The sequence below is a fragment of the Mustela nigripes genome, chromosome 3, assembly GCF_022355385.1.
Source record: "Mustela nigripes isolate SB6536 chromosome 3, MUSNIG.SB6536, whole genome shotgun sequence".
In the NCBI taxonomy this organism is placed as follows: Eukaryota; Metazoa; Chordata; class Mammalia; order Carnivora; family Mustelidae; genus Mustela; species Mustela nigripes.
Window position 1 is genome coordinate 1,946,977 of NC_081559.1, and position 17,874 is coordinate 1,964,850.

At 42.3% G+C, this 17,874-nt stretch overlaps 1 protein-coding gene across 1 annotated transcript in view; it reads right to left on the bottom strand.

Annotated features, from left to right (window-relative positions):
* COL5A2 (collagen type V alpha 2 chain) overlaps positions 1-17,874 on the bottom strand; it is a 136,197-nt gene that overhangs the window by 66,164 nt on the left and 52,159 nt on the right. The window contains exon 2 of the mRNA XM_059393025.1: positions 1,719-1,943. Within this exon, the coding sequence (XP_059249008.1) occupies positions 1,719-1,943 (225 nt within the window). The remainder of the gene's footprint in view (positions 1-1,718; positions 1,944-17,874) is intronic.

Sequence of the window (17,874 nt, forward strand, 5' to 3'; positions counted from 1 at the left end):
AATATTAAATTGTAGTGGTGATGATGGATATCCATGTTCTGTCTCTGAGTTTAGAGAAAATAATTCTAGTACTAAACAGTATGAAGCTTTTAAGCTGAGATGTAAATATTTCATCATGTTAATGAAATGCCATTTGATACTAAGTTACCAAGCATCTTTGTCAAGAATACTTTTTCACTTTTGCCAAATATCTTTGTTTCAATTACAAGGAAAACCAAATGGTCTTTTTTCATAGATCCGTTAAAGTAATTATTTTTTTAATGGCAGTATTGATTCTTCCTATGTTCTTGCCTCTGTCATCTTCACTTCCCTGTGATGGTTTTTGGTTTTTTCTTCTACCTCTTTCCTCATCATTAATTATTTTGTATTTCTAATGTAGCCCTTTCTTAATAAATTACTCCACTAAGTTTTATTTAGTTTATGGCGAATGGTCATTTTTTTAAAATCAGTTCTGTGGTAATATATTTACCAGTGTGTTCTTTATTTTGTAAATGTAGCTAAACACTCCCGCCTTTTTTTCTTTTTTTTTTCCCCCGCCTTTTTTCTTAGAGTAACTTCGCATCAGTGCTGTTACTAGCTGTTTTTCTTATTCATTTTGGAACAAAGTGGACTTTCCAAATCCAGCTATTTGCAGAAGGTCACATATTTTACTGTTTTGGGTTTTTGGTTTTTTGCCACGATTGTCCCAACATACTATTAACTTGGCCCCATAGGTTTAATTTTACTTTGTTCCTGGAGCTTCTTAGCAGATTGCATCAGCTTTGGGCAGCCCTTAGGTGTCATATTTTTAATTCTTTGCATTATGTCTTTCTGACTACATTGCTAAAAATTGAGTTTAGGTATTTATTCAAGGCACAATGTTACTGTTGAATGATATCTAAGAGGAGAACTGATAAATTAGGGTCTAATATTTTGTGAAAATATGGTTGATTGTTGTTATTTGCAATGGAATTTGGGGCAGGGGAATAAGTCTCAGCACTATCTTGATACTGACGCATGCCACGCTAGAACATCCACGACCGCTGAAGCAAATGACCTAAGAGTTTAATATTAATCTTCCCTATTCATTGAAACACATAAATATGAACTTCTTTCTCTAATGTGTGTCTTTGACACATGTATTCAAATACATAGTCTATATTAAACACAGACATTTGTCTCCAAAAAAAGTTTTCAAAACCAGCAAATGATTTCATTCTTTTCTTCAGGAAATCCATCTCCTTCTCTTGTCTTTCTGAGCCATCGGTAAAAGCATTCTGCTCTTATGAGCTGATGTGACAGAAGGTGCTCTGGCATTAAATTAGATCAGAAATAATTATTCCATTCCCAAGAGCAAACTTGGCACCAGAGAAGACAAATGTGTTTTCGAGAAGTCCTCTGGGGCATGAATAGACCTCCCAGAATACCGACAACTATCTCGGAGGCATCCAGCATGCACGGGGTAACAAATGGCCATGTGAAGTGACCATAAGAAATTCTCAAACTAGACATAACCACACAAAATTCAGCCCCAAATTCCCCTGGTTTTTAAGAAGACAGGAAATTATCCTCTCCCTCTCAGTAACATTAGATAAGGTGTGAGAAAAACCATTAACTCCCAACACCACGGACGGACGAGTGGCTTCATTATTCTCTTGGTTGCTGAATTCTGAGAGCAAAAGCCACTGGAACGATGATGAGTCACTGGGCTGTTCTGGGTTGGCTTGAAGCATTCTTACCGAAATTGGTGTTGCCACCTCCAGCTGTGTGTGGGCAGACGGGACAGCATTCTCCGGGGGGAGTTACAGGGTCAGCACATTCAAGTACCTCCTGGCACTGTATCTTGTCACAGAGAATGGCCCCATTGTCACAGACGCAGATCTGGCAAGGGGCAGGTTTCCAGATGTCTCTGTTCAAGTACATCTGACCATTCTGAGTGCAGGCTATTTCCTCACCGTATCCTTCTAGAATGAGAAGAAAAAGATGCAGGGGGTGGGGAAGGAGGTTAGTAATCTTCTGAAATTTTGGAATTTGGAAAATACTTAAGAAAGTGAATCATCCTGTGGGTCCAGCCATTCTGGGCTGAGCACTAACCTACTGAGGAGTGAAACACGGATGGACTCAGTCCGGGCGTTTACAGACGAAGCGACGTGCACTTCACAGTGAAACGATTGCTATATGTACGTCCTCGTAAGACAGGGGAGGGGAGAGTGATCCAAAGTAGATGGCAGGTAGTGTTTCCCAAAACATTTCATTGTGAAGGTTTAAGTAACCCAAAACAGGAAGATCAGTAAGATCACATTTTTAAAAATTTGAAAGGGTGAGGAGAAGAATAGTTCAAAGGGGAATATATAATTTCTGTGTTTGGTGAACCCTTACATGATTTTCAACCACTAGAAACTTTAGATTAGGAAATCCAGCAACAACAGAAGACAATATGTATTCTTATTCCGTGAAGAAAGAAAAAAGTGTATGGGTTTTTAAAAATTAGCTTTAAACATAAGCTAGAAAAGGAAAAACAGTGTCTCCTTTCATGGGATGTGTCTGCTGAGCTCCAGGTGCTTACTAAGCCACAAAGGACAAGCAAAGCTCACATGGGCAATGTAGTCTTCAGTCCAAGGTCATCAAGGAGAGTCACGACCACAGCAGTACGGTAAGCTATCACATAGCATCTGCCAGATACTGTCTACATTTAGATGAAAATGTAATGCGATTTGGAAAATACATGCTATCACATAGCATCTGCCAGATACTGTCTACATTTAGATGAAAATGTAATGCCGATTTGGAAAATACATACACACATTTATACATATAACAATTCTATTATACAATTATTGTAAGAGAAATATATTACTTCTTTGTGTCTTTTAAGAAACAAAACTACAGTATTTTAAATCACAATACGGATCATATCATCCTTGCTTAGCTCCTATAGATTCCTCCAAACTACTTAAATTCCGAAGCCCAAAGATTCCCTTCCCAGTGTCCTTGCACAATCTCCCTCCTCCCTCCAGACACACAGAGCTCACTGCTGTGGTCTGCTTGTCCCCGGCCCCCACCGTTCCGGCTGCTCGACAAGAGTGAGCCTCCTCTGCCCAGCCCATTCGCCCGTCCAGCTTCTACACCAGCTAATTAACCAGTTTCCAAAATGTAAACAGGCAGGATAAATCAGTGCCCTCATCAAACTTATCACAAGTGGTATCAATTTACTCTTTTTATCTGTTTATTCTCTTATCTCCTTCCCTTGCCAGTAAATTCCACGAAGATAAGGACTAGTTTTTTTCTTGTTCATCATGGCATTTCTACGGTTGGACGCCACACCTCGCCGGGAGCCAACACTCAACAAAGAGTTGTTCAAAGGTAGACAGGAATGTGCCCATGAGTCTAAATTATGGTTCACTCACTTCATCGCATGGACATGAACTTTGTACAAAGCTAAAACTAAAATAAAAATTAAAAAGGCATTTGTGATTGGTATATAAAAGTATTTATAATTTTCCTTTATTCTTAATCGAAGTGTAGTTGACATACAATATTCTATTTTCAGGTGTACAGCGTAGTGATTCGACAATCAAATACACTAGAAAATGCTCACCACAATAAACGTGGTGACTGTCTGTCACTAGAAAAAGTCTTACAGTAGAAAGAGCTTCTTGTTTGCCGATGCACTCTGTGCCGAGCTACGGATAAAAATTTCAGTTCAGGGGAAAGACGTTGACCCAAATATGCATCCCCTAACTCTAGAAAGCTTTTCTTGGGCAACATTCTTCTCACTCCATGGAACACGTTTGCTGCACGTGTCCAGGCCTTCATCCCAGCCCTGCGGCCGGCAGGGAGCTGCTCTCCACCACCACACGCGCCTTCCGAGCCGGGCGCAGGATGATCTGGACGCCTGGTTTCTAATCTGCTGCTGCTTCAGCAGAAGAGTTTATCACAAAACACATGGCCGATGCAATCAGGACTGACTCTGCGTATTTTAGGAATTTTAATCCCGGAAGAAAACAGAACTCATGCCTTAACGTGCTGTAATGCGGGACTGTCTTGAAGTAAATTAAGAAATCTGTGCATCAAATAGCCGTGAGGCAAGCCGTTTTTCTTAGATGAAAAACCACTTTAAAACAATGTAAATCCATGATGAACGTTTCTACCAAACACACCCTGTACAGAAATGGACTTAGTCCTATCGTCTACTGCACAAGTGAGTGAGGTAAATACTTGAAGAGTAACTTTGTTCATTAAGTTTTATGGCTGAGAAAGAAATATCCAGTCACAAACCCTAAATGCCATTGGCTGAAAAAGAGATTCACTGTAATTCAAGCAGCTTGCTTCTCCCTTCCCACACTCTGAGGGGCAAAGGTATTTGACATATTTCCTGGGAGTTAAGTGGATGCACAGTCCTGAGAGTGTATCTGTTCTGTTTCCAAAAAGTCATATTATCATTGTGAGGTAGACCTCAATAAACAATTAGGGAAGTAGAAATAGAGAATACAAAAACTGAGCTGATGTGAAATAATGCTGTCAATTAAATAACATTAAAATGTGTGAGAGACTCTTCTGGGGTGATTTATCCTGATTTCTGTGGTTCCTTTGAGGTGGGAATAAAAAGACACATTCTCTCTTCTGTGTCAACTCAGAGAAGGTCACTTTCTTCCTGAAAGTTTAAGACAGCATGACCTCAACCCAGGGGCAAAGAAGTGAGCCGCTGTAGGACTTTCCTTAAATGACAATGTTAAAAGTTAGTTATAGACCATGAGTCATCACTGGTCCTTTTCCCCGGAGAATTTATAATTAAATTTAAGATGATGTGGAAAGTTAGTTGGAATGCTTTTAAATGGCAAGGAGATGAAAAACCACATTTACTGCTAAACCCTGTCTTCTCCTCCCCCGCACAAGGATCCACACACATCACAGAGGGCCCAAAACCTCGGCGAACCCTCATTGTTCGTGTTTGAATGAAAGACATGTACAAAGAAACACCAAGTAGAAAATACAGGGTGGCTTGCCCCTCTCGGGTTTGTACATGGTAGTTGTGTGCCTGATGATTAGGTTGGCCCTGCTGTTTTCTCCATAGATGTTTACTTCAATGAGAAGAAAAGTAAAATAGAAAGCAAAATTGTAGACAATTTGCAGCGAAGTTGTCATGACACAGTATTTTATAAATGACAATATTACGAAAAACAAATAGAAATGTTCAGGTGACATTCTGAGAGATTCAATACTGTCCTGATTCCTCTACACATGTCATAAAAATCAACCCAAGCTAACACGAACCTTGATATAAGGCCTGGAACTTAAATAATGACTGGTTTTAAAGTATGTGGGTAAGCAATTTTTTAAATAAAATCTTAAAGAAACATTCCCAAACTGCAATATTGTGACACGTGTCATTTGCTATTGGTCTTTCTTAAATTTTCTTAAAATTGAGGAGGACTGGTAGGACTGGTAGATGTCTGATAATGCTGCCATTATTTTGTGATCTTCTGTGGTGTTGCAACTTCCAAAAATTTTGTCTTCCAAGCTGCAGGGTTCTTTTACCCTTACCATGTTCCAACGCATTGAACCAGTCCACGGTGAAGTCATCACCACAAATGTCCTGGCACCGATGTCTTAGCAACGAGATGTATTTTACCCGACCACACTGTGCTCCAGAGTAACTCGAGTGCCCTGTTTCTCACGTATCTTTAAAGACGTGTCTTCTCATAAAGCTTTCATGTGTTTAAATGCAGTTGTAAGAATTCAGTTTTAATCACTAGATGGCAGACCAAATCTACCATCTTATTATCACAGATAATTAGAAATTCCGTCCCCAGAACCGCTGGTCACTTACCGGCCATAGCCTAGGTCCACATTCCTTTATAGAATCATATTTGTACAAAAAAGCCTGCACAGAAATGGCCATATTGAAACCACTGACTTCCCAGGAAAGATGCGATTCTCTCTGTGTAGTAAATTATTGGGGTTTATTAAACACTTTGGAAAATCCATGAAATAAAATTTCCTGAGCCTATGCTGATCATTCCCTGGACGTTAAGGGAAGTTCTTCCCGGCAGAAATAGTGCCGAGTCCTCACACGTCACACGCATTTTAAATCTTTTCAGGCCAGTGTCTGTTCCGGTAATTTTCCCCACTGGACCGTAAGTTCCTGGGGAGCCAGAACTATGTTCCTCTCAGTGACCTCCACGGCCAGGGTCAGATCATCGGACTTGGACGGACGCATCTGCGGGGGGACGACTGCGCAAGGGAGGGAGGGGCAGGGGCGGGTCGCTGAGGTGCGCACTGAGACGCTGACCTGCCCCTTCCCCCGCGTCTCGGAGAGGACGGCAGCTCGGGACTCCCGTGTTGAATGGAACGGGTCATTGAGGGTCGCCTGAGGGTCCTCCGAGTTGTCCCTCATACCCAGACGCCTGCACGACCGGACGCGAAGGCCGCGTGCGCCCCCACGGCCCCCATTTCGGACGGATTTTCAGAGAAGCTGCGGCCCTTCCGCCCTCCCCGCCCAGCCCCGCGGGGTCACGACGGTCTGGGCCAACATTCTCTGAAGTTTCTCTATTTAAAGTTTCTTCTTTAGTTATTGAAGTGTCTCTAGTCTCTGACGGCCACCGAGGCCGCGTCCGCTGCCCCGCGCCGGACCCCAGATGCTGCCTCCCCAGCTGCGGGCCTCGGTCCCGAAACCCCTCCGAGGACCCCTCGGTCCCCCTGCTCCGGGCGTCGTCGATCCAAGGGGGACCCAGAGGTGGGCGCGTCGCGGCTCGTCCTTCCCGGTCTCGGGTCGGGGCCGGCGCGCCACGTGGTCGTCTCTCCCCGCGCGAAGGTCCCGCAGCGAAGCCGCGATGCGCCCGCAGCCGCCGGGGACGGCGAAGGGACCTGCCGGCCTCCGGGTCCGCATCCGTGGCGGTTCGGTCCACTGCCGGCTTCCGCCGTCGGACGCAGCAGGTCACCCACTGTCCCCTCCGTCGCGCCCCGCCCCGCCCCATCGCACCGCGGAGCGGGAAGAGGCGGACGCTGATGACCCGAGCGGAGTCACATTTCCAGATGACGAAGGACAACCCTATGTTACATGCCAACGTGATACAATAACAATTAAGTTTGAAAAAATGACCTAACATCCAAGAAGCAGGAGACGCGGCCTCGCTCGGCAGCGCTTCGGCCGGACAGACGTACGGGGCCGGACAGACGTACGGGGCCGGACAGACGTACGGGGCCGGACAGACGTACGGGACCGGCCGCGCGTCTGCAGCGGGCGGACCCCCGCGACCCAGGGGCAGCTCTCCGGCGCCTTGCGAAGGCTTCTCGGCTAAGGAAAACTGCTGGTTCCATTGAGTTGAAATGGAAGAATTAAAAGGAAGATTTCTCATGTTAGGGGCGACGGAAGTTTCTTCAATGTGTGGGGAAGTCTGAGCGACTGCGGCCGGACTGAGAAGCGGGAATGACACGCGCAGGCGACGCTCGACGGTTGCCTGGAAAACCCACTGCGTCCGCTAATGCGTTTGGCACCGATTTTGTTTCCTTCAGAAACGGCTCAAGCTGGGGCGTAGCTGGAAAAGCACCACGAGGAAAGTGAAGCCTGCCTTGTGCTGAAAACATTAGGGATTTCAGTAGGAATTCCTACGCAAACCCAGTGCTTGTCCCAAATGCTAACCCTCAGGGCACGAGTTCGACACCAGCTGGGCTACGCCGACGCGCCTACCTGAATGCTGAACCGGCTTGAATTGCCTTGAATGAAGTCGGTGTGTTCGTCTCTCCGCAGCATGATACTGCTGGAAATAAAGAGGAGAACCAAAAATCTGCCCAGCTATTTTTCTGGCAAATGGGTGGTATCGGGGCTTTCCTACGGTCTGGTGATACATGAAGCCCGCAGCAAATTCTGAGCCATATATGGTACTTGCTTTCCAGATTTCCACCATGTCCTTCGAGGCTTAGCTCAAGTGTTACCTTCCCCACAGAGTCTCTTCTAGCCACCTCACGAGAACTTTGAAACTTGGCGCACACAGACACACACCCATGTCACTCTCAATCCACCAGGACCTGCTCTTTTCTTCTTTTAATATAGTACTTATCACTTTAAGGCCTACTATATTATTGTATTTATGTTTATTGTTTGTCTCCCCATGATAGAATAATAGCTTTATAGGGACAGATGGAATTTATTCTGGCTTGTCCAGTGATATACCCCAACATCCTATAATAGTGTCAGGATCATAGTAGATGCTCAATAAGTATTTGATGAGTTAATTTGTTGAATATTCAATTGTCAGAATATCAGGGAGAGATCTAGACCATATTGGATATAAAACTATTTTCTTTGATCTTGTATTTATTACATAATTTTTTTAAAAGGCTCATTTTTCACTACTATTTAAATGTGGGCCATACCTACAAGGATTTAAAATGCCAGGCATTGTGGTAATATCATGTATTAATGCTATTTATTTCAGATATTTTGTCCTGAAAAGAACATATACTTTTATTCATTTAAAAAAAAAGTTATTTTTATGTATTAAGAGAATATTCAATATGGGGTACTCAGATCTGACTGAAGGAGGGTAACTGTGCCTGGGGTAAACACAACATAAGGTACACAGTTGTAACAATGTAACATTATGTGTCCACTGTACTCAAAAACAAAAGATGGGTATACAATTTAACACTTTATATGATGAAACATTTTTAGAATGATTTCAAGTCTGTATCTTATGATTTCTTTGCCACTAAGTTTTGCCTTCTTTTCTAAAATTCCCTGCCACAAAAGAAGATTTAAGCCTCTAGAGAAAATCCGGACATCATAGTCAAGTTTATTTCTTCTAATTTATTCTTTATTGACTTACTTTTTACTCACTGCCTTTGCCCTGACCAAACTGAAATTTCTTTTATAATCACTGAAACATTCCGCAGTTCTCAATGACTCTTTGATTCCATTCATTTTACTATCAAGAATTCTAAAATACCCTGCAGTCTGGAGAGGGGACCTAACGTGGTTGTCCCTTTCTGCACTCTTCCCCTGGGAGTTCGCTTCTGGAGGAAGGGCCCTACTGCTGTCATCCTGAAGGCACAATTTCCAATATTCTCCACATGGGTCTCTTTAGGGACTTGACCTAATACCCATCATTCCCACTTTAGTCCCGATCTACCTAGATTTAATTTATGTCTATTTTGTGTCTATTACAAAATTAGAAGGTGATTTCACCAAAGAACAGTAATGAAAATGGGTTTTACCCTTCTTTCTGGCATTCCTTCCTCAAATCAGTTCTAGAGTAGGTAACAGATTACTTAAAATAAGACTAAAACCACTGTTTCAGAATCTAAATCCATCTCTTCCTGTTCAGCTTCCCTTCTAGAACACACACTCACGATCATTTACTGGCCATCTTATTTGTTGAAGTTCTAAGATCAAGCCCTACAATGCACTGAACCCCATTGCCGGACAACTGCCACAGTAATATTCAGGGAATATTTACGGGAAAGTTATTAATAACTTTCTATATGCACAGGAGAACTATTGGTTGGGAAATGTCTGTGTTTGTAGAGGGAACAATACACAAGAAAAGCAAAAAGCAAAGCGGGAAGGAACAGGAGGAGGAAGAAGAGGGGGAGGGGAAGGAGGCTGAGGCCAATCAAGACAATAATGTTTTTTTCCTACATACTTTTATTACACCGAGAAGGAAGGTTTGCAAGTTTCTTTAGCAAAACATAGAATTCAACTAGGGATATCTCCTTATCCTATGATTGGATAAGGAAAATACAAAAAAAAAAAAAAAAAATGGAATCCAAGATTTTAACCTGTTAATCTATGTGCTTTTGAGTAGTTATTTCCTTTAATAAGTAAATCAATGGAGACCAAATCAAAACACCCTTTTGTAGAGGTAACATGAACATGAAAAGCTTTATTAAATTTCAAAAGCTTAAATTATTTACAATTATTCAAAATTATTCCTTGGTTTTGTTTAAACTCTGAATTTTATCACTATTGTTTAATTCTGAAAACATTGTGACTATGTTAATTTCTGAAAACATTGTGACTATGGCTGTATGTAAGGAAAGAACCCTCACTATTTTCTTAAAATACCAATAGAAGAATTCAGAGTTCTCAAAAACTTTCAATTATTTATTCAACCCTAAATAGTGATGGAATACTTATTTCGTGCTAATAGTGGCTAGCAGGTGTTGAAATCAGAAAAGGATCTAGGACATTTGCTAACCTGGTATGTAAAATTTAGGTTGGACAAAAAGACAGAGTAACTAGCCTGTTTCCTATAATATGTGAAAAACAAGCCTCAGTGTCTCCGTTTATTACTGCATAGGAAAAAACAAAATATGAGCCTTTGCTTTTAGGTGAAATGAAATATTCTAAGATATCACTTTAGTCCCGATCTACCTAGATTTAATTTATGTCTATTTTGTGCCTTTACTTTTTGAGCCTTTACTTTTAGGTGAAATGAAATGCCTTAAACTGTTGCTAAAAGTTAATCTAAATAAATTAGTCAATCTGGTAAATGAAATGAAGGCATTATTTAATCCATTTAGTCAATATTTACTTAAACAGTGAATTTCACCGAATTCTTGCCTAATACAAGAGTTCACTCCGGATCATGAAATGAGACATTTGGGACACAGCTTACTTGCCAAAAACAGTCAAAATATACGAAAACTGCAAAAGGTACTGAAATTTTCTTGTAGGACAAAATAAGTTTGCATATACGTGTATTCCCATGGTACATTCTGGAAAACTGCATACACATTGAAATTTTATAAACTCAACTCTGGAAATCTTCCTCTGTGTTTTGAAAGATCTTTGCTTAATGCTGTTTATCTTAATCAACTAGAACTAATTCTTGGGGACATCAACCCGAGCATTTTCTAGTTTCTAAAACAAAAACAACTTTCAGTCATTTGGGGGAGAAAGTTGTATTTATAAAAGCAGACTTCAAGTAGCTTGGAATAAAGACAACATAGAATTCCAAATGACACTGAATTATCTTAAGGGCAGATAGATCACCTATTTGACTGTCCTTCAGGGTCCTATATGGTAACAAAGTGTACTGCAAACTGTGGGACATTCTGAATGCATATCAGTGGGAGAGCAGAAACCCACAAATGCACACCATACAGCTCTCTTATGTCAAGGCCAGAGTTACAATATCCCCTGTGTGGGTTTCAGCCTTCCTTCTGTGTTTTAGTCTTCCGGCACCTTTGGCATTAAGAATGCTTTCCAGTTAGGGCAACTGGGGGGTTCAGTCGGTTAAGCCTCTGCCTTCAGCTCAGGTCATGTTCCTGGGGTCCGGCCACAATAGGGATCTCCCTGCTCAGTGGGGAGCCTGCTTCTCCCTCTACCCCTCTCCCTGCTCTGCTCATGCTCCCTCTCTATCTCTGTCAAATAAATAAATACAGAGCTTTAAAAATATAATGCTTTCAAATGATAAAGTAAATGCATTTGCTCTTGAAACAAATACCAAAATAACAGAATGAATGGATTTTGATAATACTGTCTATTCAGCAAATATGTATTATCTGTTACTTTGCCAAATAATGGGAATACAGAGGTGATTTAATGGATTCCTTCCTCCCCCAACCTCCGCACTTAAGGAGCTCACTCCCTCTATGAGGGAACCGTCCAGAAACAGACTATTAGAACACATTCTCCAAGTATGTAGAGGCAAACCCAGGCTGGAGAGAAATACTTAGGAGGGTCACTTCATGTAGGCTGGAGGTAAGGAAAATCAAGAATTCTGTGATTCCAGTTCTGTTATTTCTTTATTTCCTTTCTTTAATTTAATACACTTTTAGTTTTTCTGCTTTCTTTCTGTTTTTTCTTTTTTCTTTTTCTTTGAGTGAGAAAACTAGGATCCAAAGCGGTTTCTTCCAAAAACTCACTTCCAGGCTGTATAATATTGTCACTCCTGGCTCATAGCTGGTCATTGGCAATGGACTCCTGCTCTCCGCCCAACGGCCTGGATGAGTCGGAAGGACTACAGGCACTTCCTCTCACTCATGACTTCCCCCTTTTTTCCCCCTTCTCTTCTCTTGCCTGAGGGTAAAACAACAGCTCTCTTGTTTCCAAACCTCTTATTGCCTCTCCAGGTAGGTGCCTCGGAGAGGAGTGAGGAGCAGCTCCTTGGCCGGCCGTGGAGCCAACCAGCCGAGCAGAGGCCGGGGGCTGGACCATGCGGCATGGGAGGAACCATTCGCCCCGATGACTGAGTCTGGCCATGTTGGGATGAAGTATAAATGAATTTTTCCAGGTCTGATTCCACAAACATTTGGAAATTCGGCAAAGCCAAAATTATTACCACTTTTCAAATTTAGTACAGAATTCTGGATTATAGAGTCTTGGCATTTTAGGAAGTCAAACATAGTTGCATTGTATAACACCCACTTTGAAAGACCCTGAGTTTCATCCACGGATGCAAGTTTGTAATTCAGAACACAGTACAAAGTAAGGTGCCAAATACCCGAGTTAGAAGTTCATTTATTTTATTTCTAGCACATCGATTTATAGCCATTTTCTCAGATTCCCTGAGGTAGCAAGTCCTTTGTGTAAGATAACAGGTGTGAAGAATCCTGTTCAAGAGGTTTGAGAAGATGGCATCACTGTGAGCGACATAGCGGGGAAGGGCTGGACAGAACTGGGTTCTAAAGTAGGTCTTGAAAAATGCAAGACATTTGAGATGAGCTGAGCAGTCAGGAAGACTGCTTGAGAAGGGAGAAGAAACCACATTAAAAAAAAAAAAAGGCACGGAGAGGAGGGAAAACGTGTCATATCAGAAGGGGTTCCATTTACAGGAAAAAAGAGTCGTGAATTCTGGGAAAAAGAATAGCTCTGCCTCTAAAAAGGATTTGCACACTTGCTCCTTTCCCACATGTGGTCCGGCTGCTCTGCACTCGGACCTCACCTGCTCCTGGCAGAGCACCTGCAACCGTCTTCAAACCCACTTGTTTGTTTACATGTAAACACTGCTGGGTTATGCATTTATTGAGGATAAGCAGCATTTAATTTATCTCTATATCATTCCTGCAGAACAGTGCCCAATGCACAATGTCCAATAAATGCTTGCTGACTAAATAAGTGACTAAAAAGAAGAAAGTATGAGTCAGTCTCAGGAACATTGCTCTGACAACATAGCCGAAAATGAGCTGGAAGCAGTTAAGACCGAAGGCTGCTAGTTAAAAAATGTTACACTGCGGGTGGGAGAAATAGTTATTCTAGGAATGAAGAAAGTGGGGCAAATCCATGATATAAAATATGCAAGGCTTGATTAACTACAGGTGGGACAGGGTATTAGAACAATTTTTAAAATGACTTTCAAGGCTCAGGAATGAACAGAGGAAGTAACCTCTACCAGACATGGTTAGGAGTTGAGTTATGTGCCCTAAAATGATACGTTGACCTTATTTGGAAATAAGTCCTTTGAAGATGTGATTACTTAAGATGAGGTCATACCCGAGTACAGTGGGCCCTAAATCCCACGTGTCTGGCGTCCTCAGAAGAAGAAAAGAGAAGACACAGAGAGACAGAGACCCACGTGCCGGAGGCAGAGGTTGAACCACGGCTGCCATCCAAGGCCAGCAGAGCACGGCCGGGAGCCTGAGGGGCTCAGAAGAGGCAGGACGGCTTCCCCCTCCACAGGGTTTGGAGGGAATGCGGTCGGGACAGTGTTCTGATGTGGAGCTTCGGGTCTTCAGAATTGAGACAATTACACTTCGTGGTAAGCCAACCAGTGTGTCACACTTTGTTACACAGCAGCCTAGAAAACACAGATGTCTACAGGGTGGGAGAATGGTATAGACCTTGAGTAAAATAGAAGTTTGGAAAGATAAAATGTTGATTGGAAAAGTTTTAAACCCTGGTTAGGGCGTATTCGGAGGAATGTTGAGGAGGAACCACCCCGCATAAATACTAACAGCCACTGTCTACCGCGTTACAAGGGCAGCGCTGTGTCTTCTGGAAGCTCCGTAGCAAACCCTTCCAGCTACTGGAGGGAGGCTGGGCATCCGTCCGCCCAGACGTAGGGAGGGGCAGAGCCGATACTGGAAAAACCACACAGTCCGTCATCCGATTCTCAGTCCGAGGCCGGCCGGACGGCTCTTTAGAGAAAGAAGGAAGGAAGGACAAACCTGCACGTGTACAACTTAAAATGTGTCCTCTACGTGCAGGTTTGGGTCCGTGGCGGTCCTGAGCTGAGGTCCGCGTGGAGGAGGAGGGGCAGGGGGGGTCTGGGTTCACTTGAAAGGAAGGAAAATAAAGAGTAAGCGCAGTTCACCTTAGAGATAAGGAACGAGAGATTACCAAGGTCTTTTAGGGACGGACTTGGTTATCAAGGAGAAGCCGCTGAATCACACGTAGAATGTGAACTCCATTCTTCCTTCCTATTCAGCCTCCGACTCTAAAGTCAGTATTTAATTTCCGGACGTGATGCCTGTGTAGCCACCAAATGTTACATCCTAATATCCTGTGAAATTTCCCCCGCTTTCCTGAGGCTTCACAGGATATTGATGGGGAAAAAGGATCTCCACGACACAAATAAGCCTCCGGGCATCCTGATGAGTACGAATAGTGACTGCTGCAGGCCGGTCATTGCCGAGTCCGTTTTAGATGGGTTTCTAGGACACAGGAAATGAAATTTTCCTCTAGAAAATTCAACTTACACCATATGAATATGACTCCCCTAATAATAAAGAATATACTTTATTCTATCTACTTTATTTAAACTAAAGAGGTGATGCTGAAAAAGCCACCAGGGAAAACCCAATAAAATTCAACACTGAAAAAGACAATTTAAAGCAAACCAATAACCAACTGCTTTTTAAGTTGCTCCTTATTCACGTTTTCATTTCCTTTCACTTTTTTCCAAAGTCTGCATTAGGCTTTACAAAAGTTCTTAACTGTTTTCTTTCTTCTTCTTCTTTTTTTTTTTTTTTTAAATTTAATCTTGTGTTAAGAGTTTTGAAAAGAGAAACCTCCCTCCAAGGGCCAAGGTACAATTTTAATTTTCTCCTGCTTAGTAATGATCAGTTCAGTCACAATTAATTTGCCTGGCAATAATGATGAGGAATAAAAGCAAATAATGGAATAAAAGTGAGAGCTAGTTTTGTTGAGGGGATGTGATCTAATAAAAAAATTCAAACCTGATCCCTTTGTGTGCTGATTTAAGGGGAGATAACTGGGAGAAACTGGAAATTCTTACGAGGTTAATGGCGTGGTGGTGATTAACTTAATGTGACTTCATTAGTTAAACATCAAGTATAAAGGCTGATGGGATTTAATGAGAACTCAGCTCGACTCTCCATGACGGGCACATCACCGAATGAGACGCGGTGGGGAGATACAAAGGGACACTAAAGGTTCACTCCGGCAACAGGCTCTCTCTGGAGTCGTAGAGGTTCCACACTAGAGGAGTAAAGCCATGCAGGGCAGATGCATTGCTAACCGAAGAGTGAATTTAGAAGCATTATCTCATGCCTATATACGGTTCCCAGTTCTCTGGGAGTTACCAGGTCTAGGAACAGACAAACCATGCTCTCTATCCAGACCAAACTGCCGCACAGCGGAATTCATATATGCTCCGTTATTCTACCGTCCATAAGATCACGCTCTGGATTCCTTTAGCTCTCTCTCCGTGAGGAAAGAGTTTACCACGGACTTATGGGAATATGAAATACACTGTGACAACCCCGTCCGGCCATGACTTAATGCTACTTGATGCTAGCCCACGTACGACGAATTGCCATTACTTAGTGCGCTAAAGATGTCAGAAATTTAAAAATGTATTTTTATGTAGGAACTAGAGTACATTTAAAATGATTTGGGATTAATTTATCTTATTCATTCAGTTTGTCCTTCTTAATAGTTTAAAATTGTAGTTTACACTTAATAGTTTAAATTATGTAAATAATTTAAAATTTAATAAAAAAGCCAATGTGACAATAAGGTAGCAAAGTGTCTATTATCTATCAGTGAGTTTATGTGGATCTTTGTAATGGTAATATTTTGTGTGATGGAAAGAGACTATGGCAAATTTCTCTCAGTTATCATTGCTAATGGTAAATTAATATTTCTTATTTTTAATATTAATACTTAAGTATTTTACTGCCAAAAGGAAGTACCTTCCTAATATTGAAAAAATTATAAAATTTTATTTCTTTTCATGTTGCTAAACAAGAGTCAGTTTCAATAAAAATGATTTGGCACTTAGAGCACATTAAGTAGAAAATTCTGCAGAATTTCTTAAGAGGAAAGAGGAAATCAGCTGTTTGGCAATTATATTAAAGATCAAAAAGTCCTAAAACTCAGGAGGAATAATATGTTTTTAGTAAAGTGTGCACAAACAAAATAATGTAAATCAAATCTAATTTCTCCTGTTAAATGGCATCATTTAATAAAATGACATACATAAAACCCAGTGTGCTATGCAGGGGACTTGAAAGGTCTTGGCAAGGTAAAGGAATGATTCAGAATCTCCAAAAAACATCCAAGGAACACTAAAGTCCTGAGCAGAGACAATAGCATCCAACAAATACTGAGCAGGGACTCCACCATTTCTCCACTAGGTACCAGAGCTGAACGAAGCCGAGGACGTTCAAATTCAAACTTGAAAGCCTTCATACTCCAAGTAGCTGTAGCCTCAGGAAGCATAAGACAGTCAGACGATCAAGCAACTAATGTACAGAACATAAGGACCCGATAGGCGTAGACCCGGGATGCCGACAGAGCAGCCCAAACACTGTTCCAGGCATTTCGTAGGAGGAGTAGGTTCGTCTTGCTGGTGTAAGTGTTGTGTCAATGCGAGAAGCAGAGTTCATCCAGGAGCCACGTGGAATTCACTCCGGTGAGAAGAAGGGGGAGAGGAGAAAGCAGAAGAAAGAGACCCGTGATGGGAAAAGACCCAGAGTCGGAAGAGGAGGCAGCCTGGGGGGCTGCAGTCAGTTTTCTGATGCATTTCAGCCCCTCATACTTGGGCTTCACCTTCAGGGCAAGTCGCCCTCCTCTTACTTAAACCAAGAGAGCGAGGGATGGGGAAGAGAGAGCGAGTTTGCTCCTTTACCTCCCAAGGCTTTCAGACGTATTTTGACTCAAGCTCGTCACTGGGAGTCCCTGAAAGGCAAAGTGATGTGGGGGCAGTGGACTTTAAGGGGTCTGGGGATCCTGAGCTTTTTGTTTGATTTTGCTTTTTTAACCCTGGCACTGAAAATGACGCGTTATAGAACATTTAGCGAATGACGAATTGCTTGGCCCTCGAATTGTTTCATCTACAGATAGGGGCAATGCACTTCCCCCCCACAAGGATCTGAGAATCACGTAGATGTGAAAGTGCTCTGAAAAAAATCAGTGTGGTTTAAACACTGCCGTTATTATTTAGCTAAACTTCCCCAGACTCCTCTTGTCTGTGTCAACCCCGTTTACACATACATCAAAAGCAAATTCATGCTCACTTCTCTGCCCAGTATGGGGACCTACCAGCATCTGGAGTAGGGTGAAGGAGCAGAGAGAAATCATGCATTTCCTAATCCTCACAGAAATCCATGTGTGGGGCTATGAAGACAGTGGAGGAACCCTGTTTCTCCCACAAAATGCCCCGAGGGGAAGTTACTTAACTGTCAAGGCTTTGGGTCTGTCCATATAAATAATATCACAACACAGGACTGTGCTCAGATTTCAAGAAGAGCAGTGATAACACACAGAGAAGAGGGGAAAGGTGATTTCTGTAGGGCAAGAGGGATTTTTTTTGAGTTAGCATACGATACTAGGCAAGGCCATCGTAGTAATTGGTATGGCTTGTTAATGCCACAATACCTGAGCCCCCGCCCACAGCAATACACCTGTGTCTAATATAATCCACGGCTGGAAAGCTTTTCAAACTAATTAATTATATGGTAACCTTGACAAGAGTCTGTCACAGA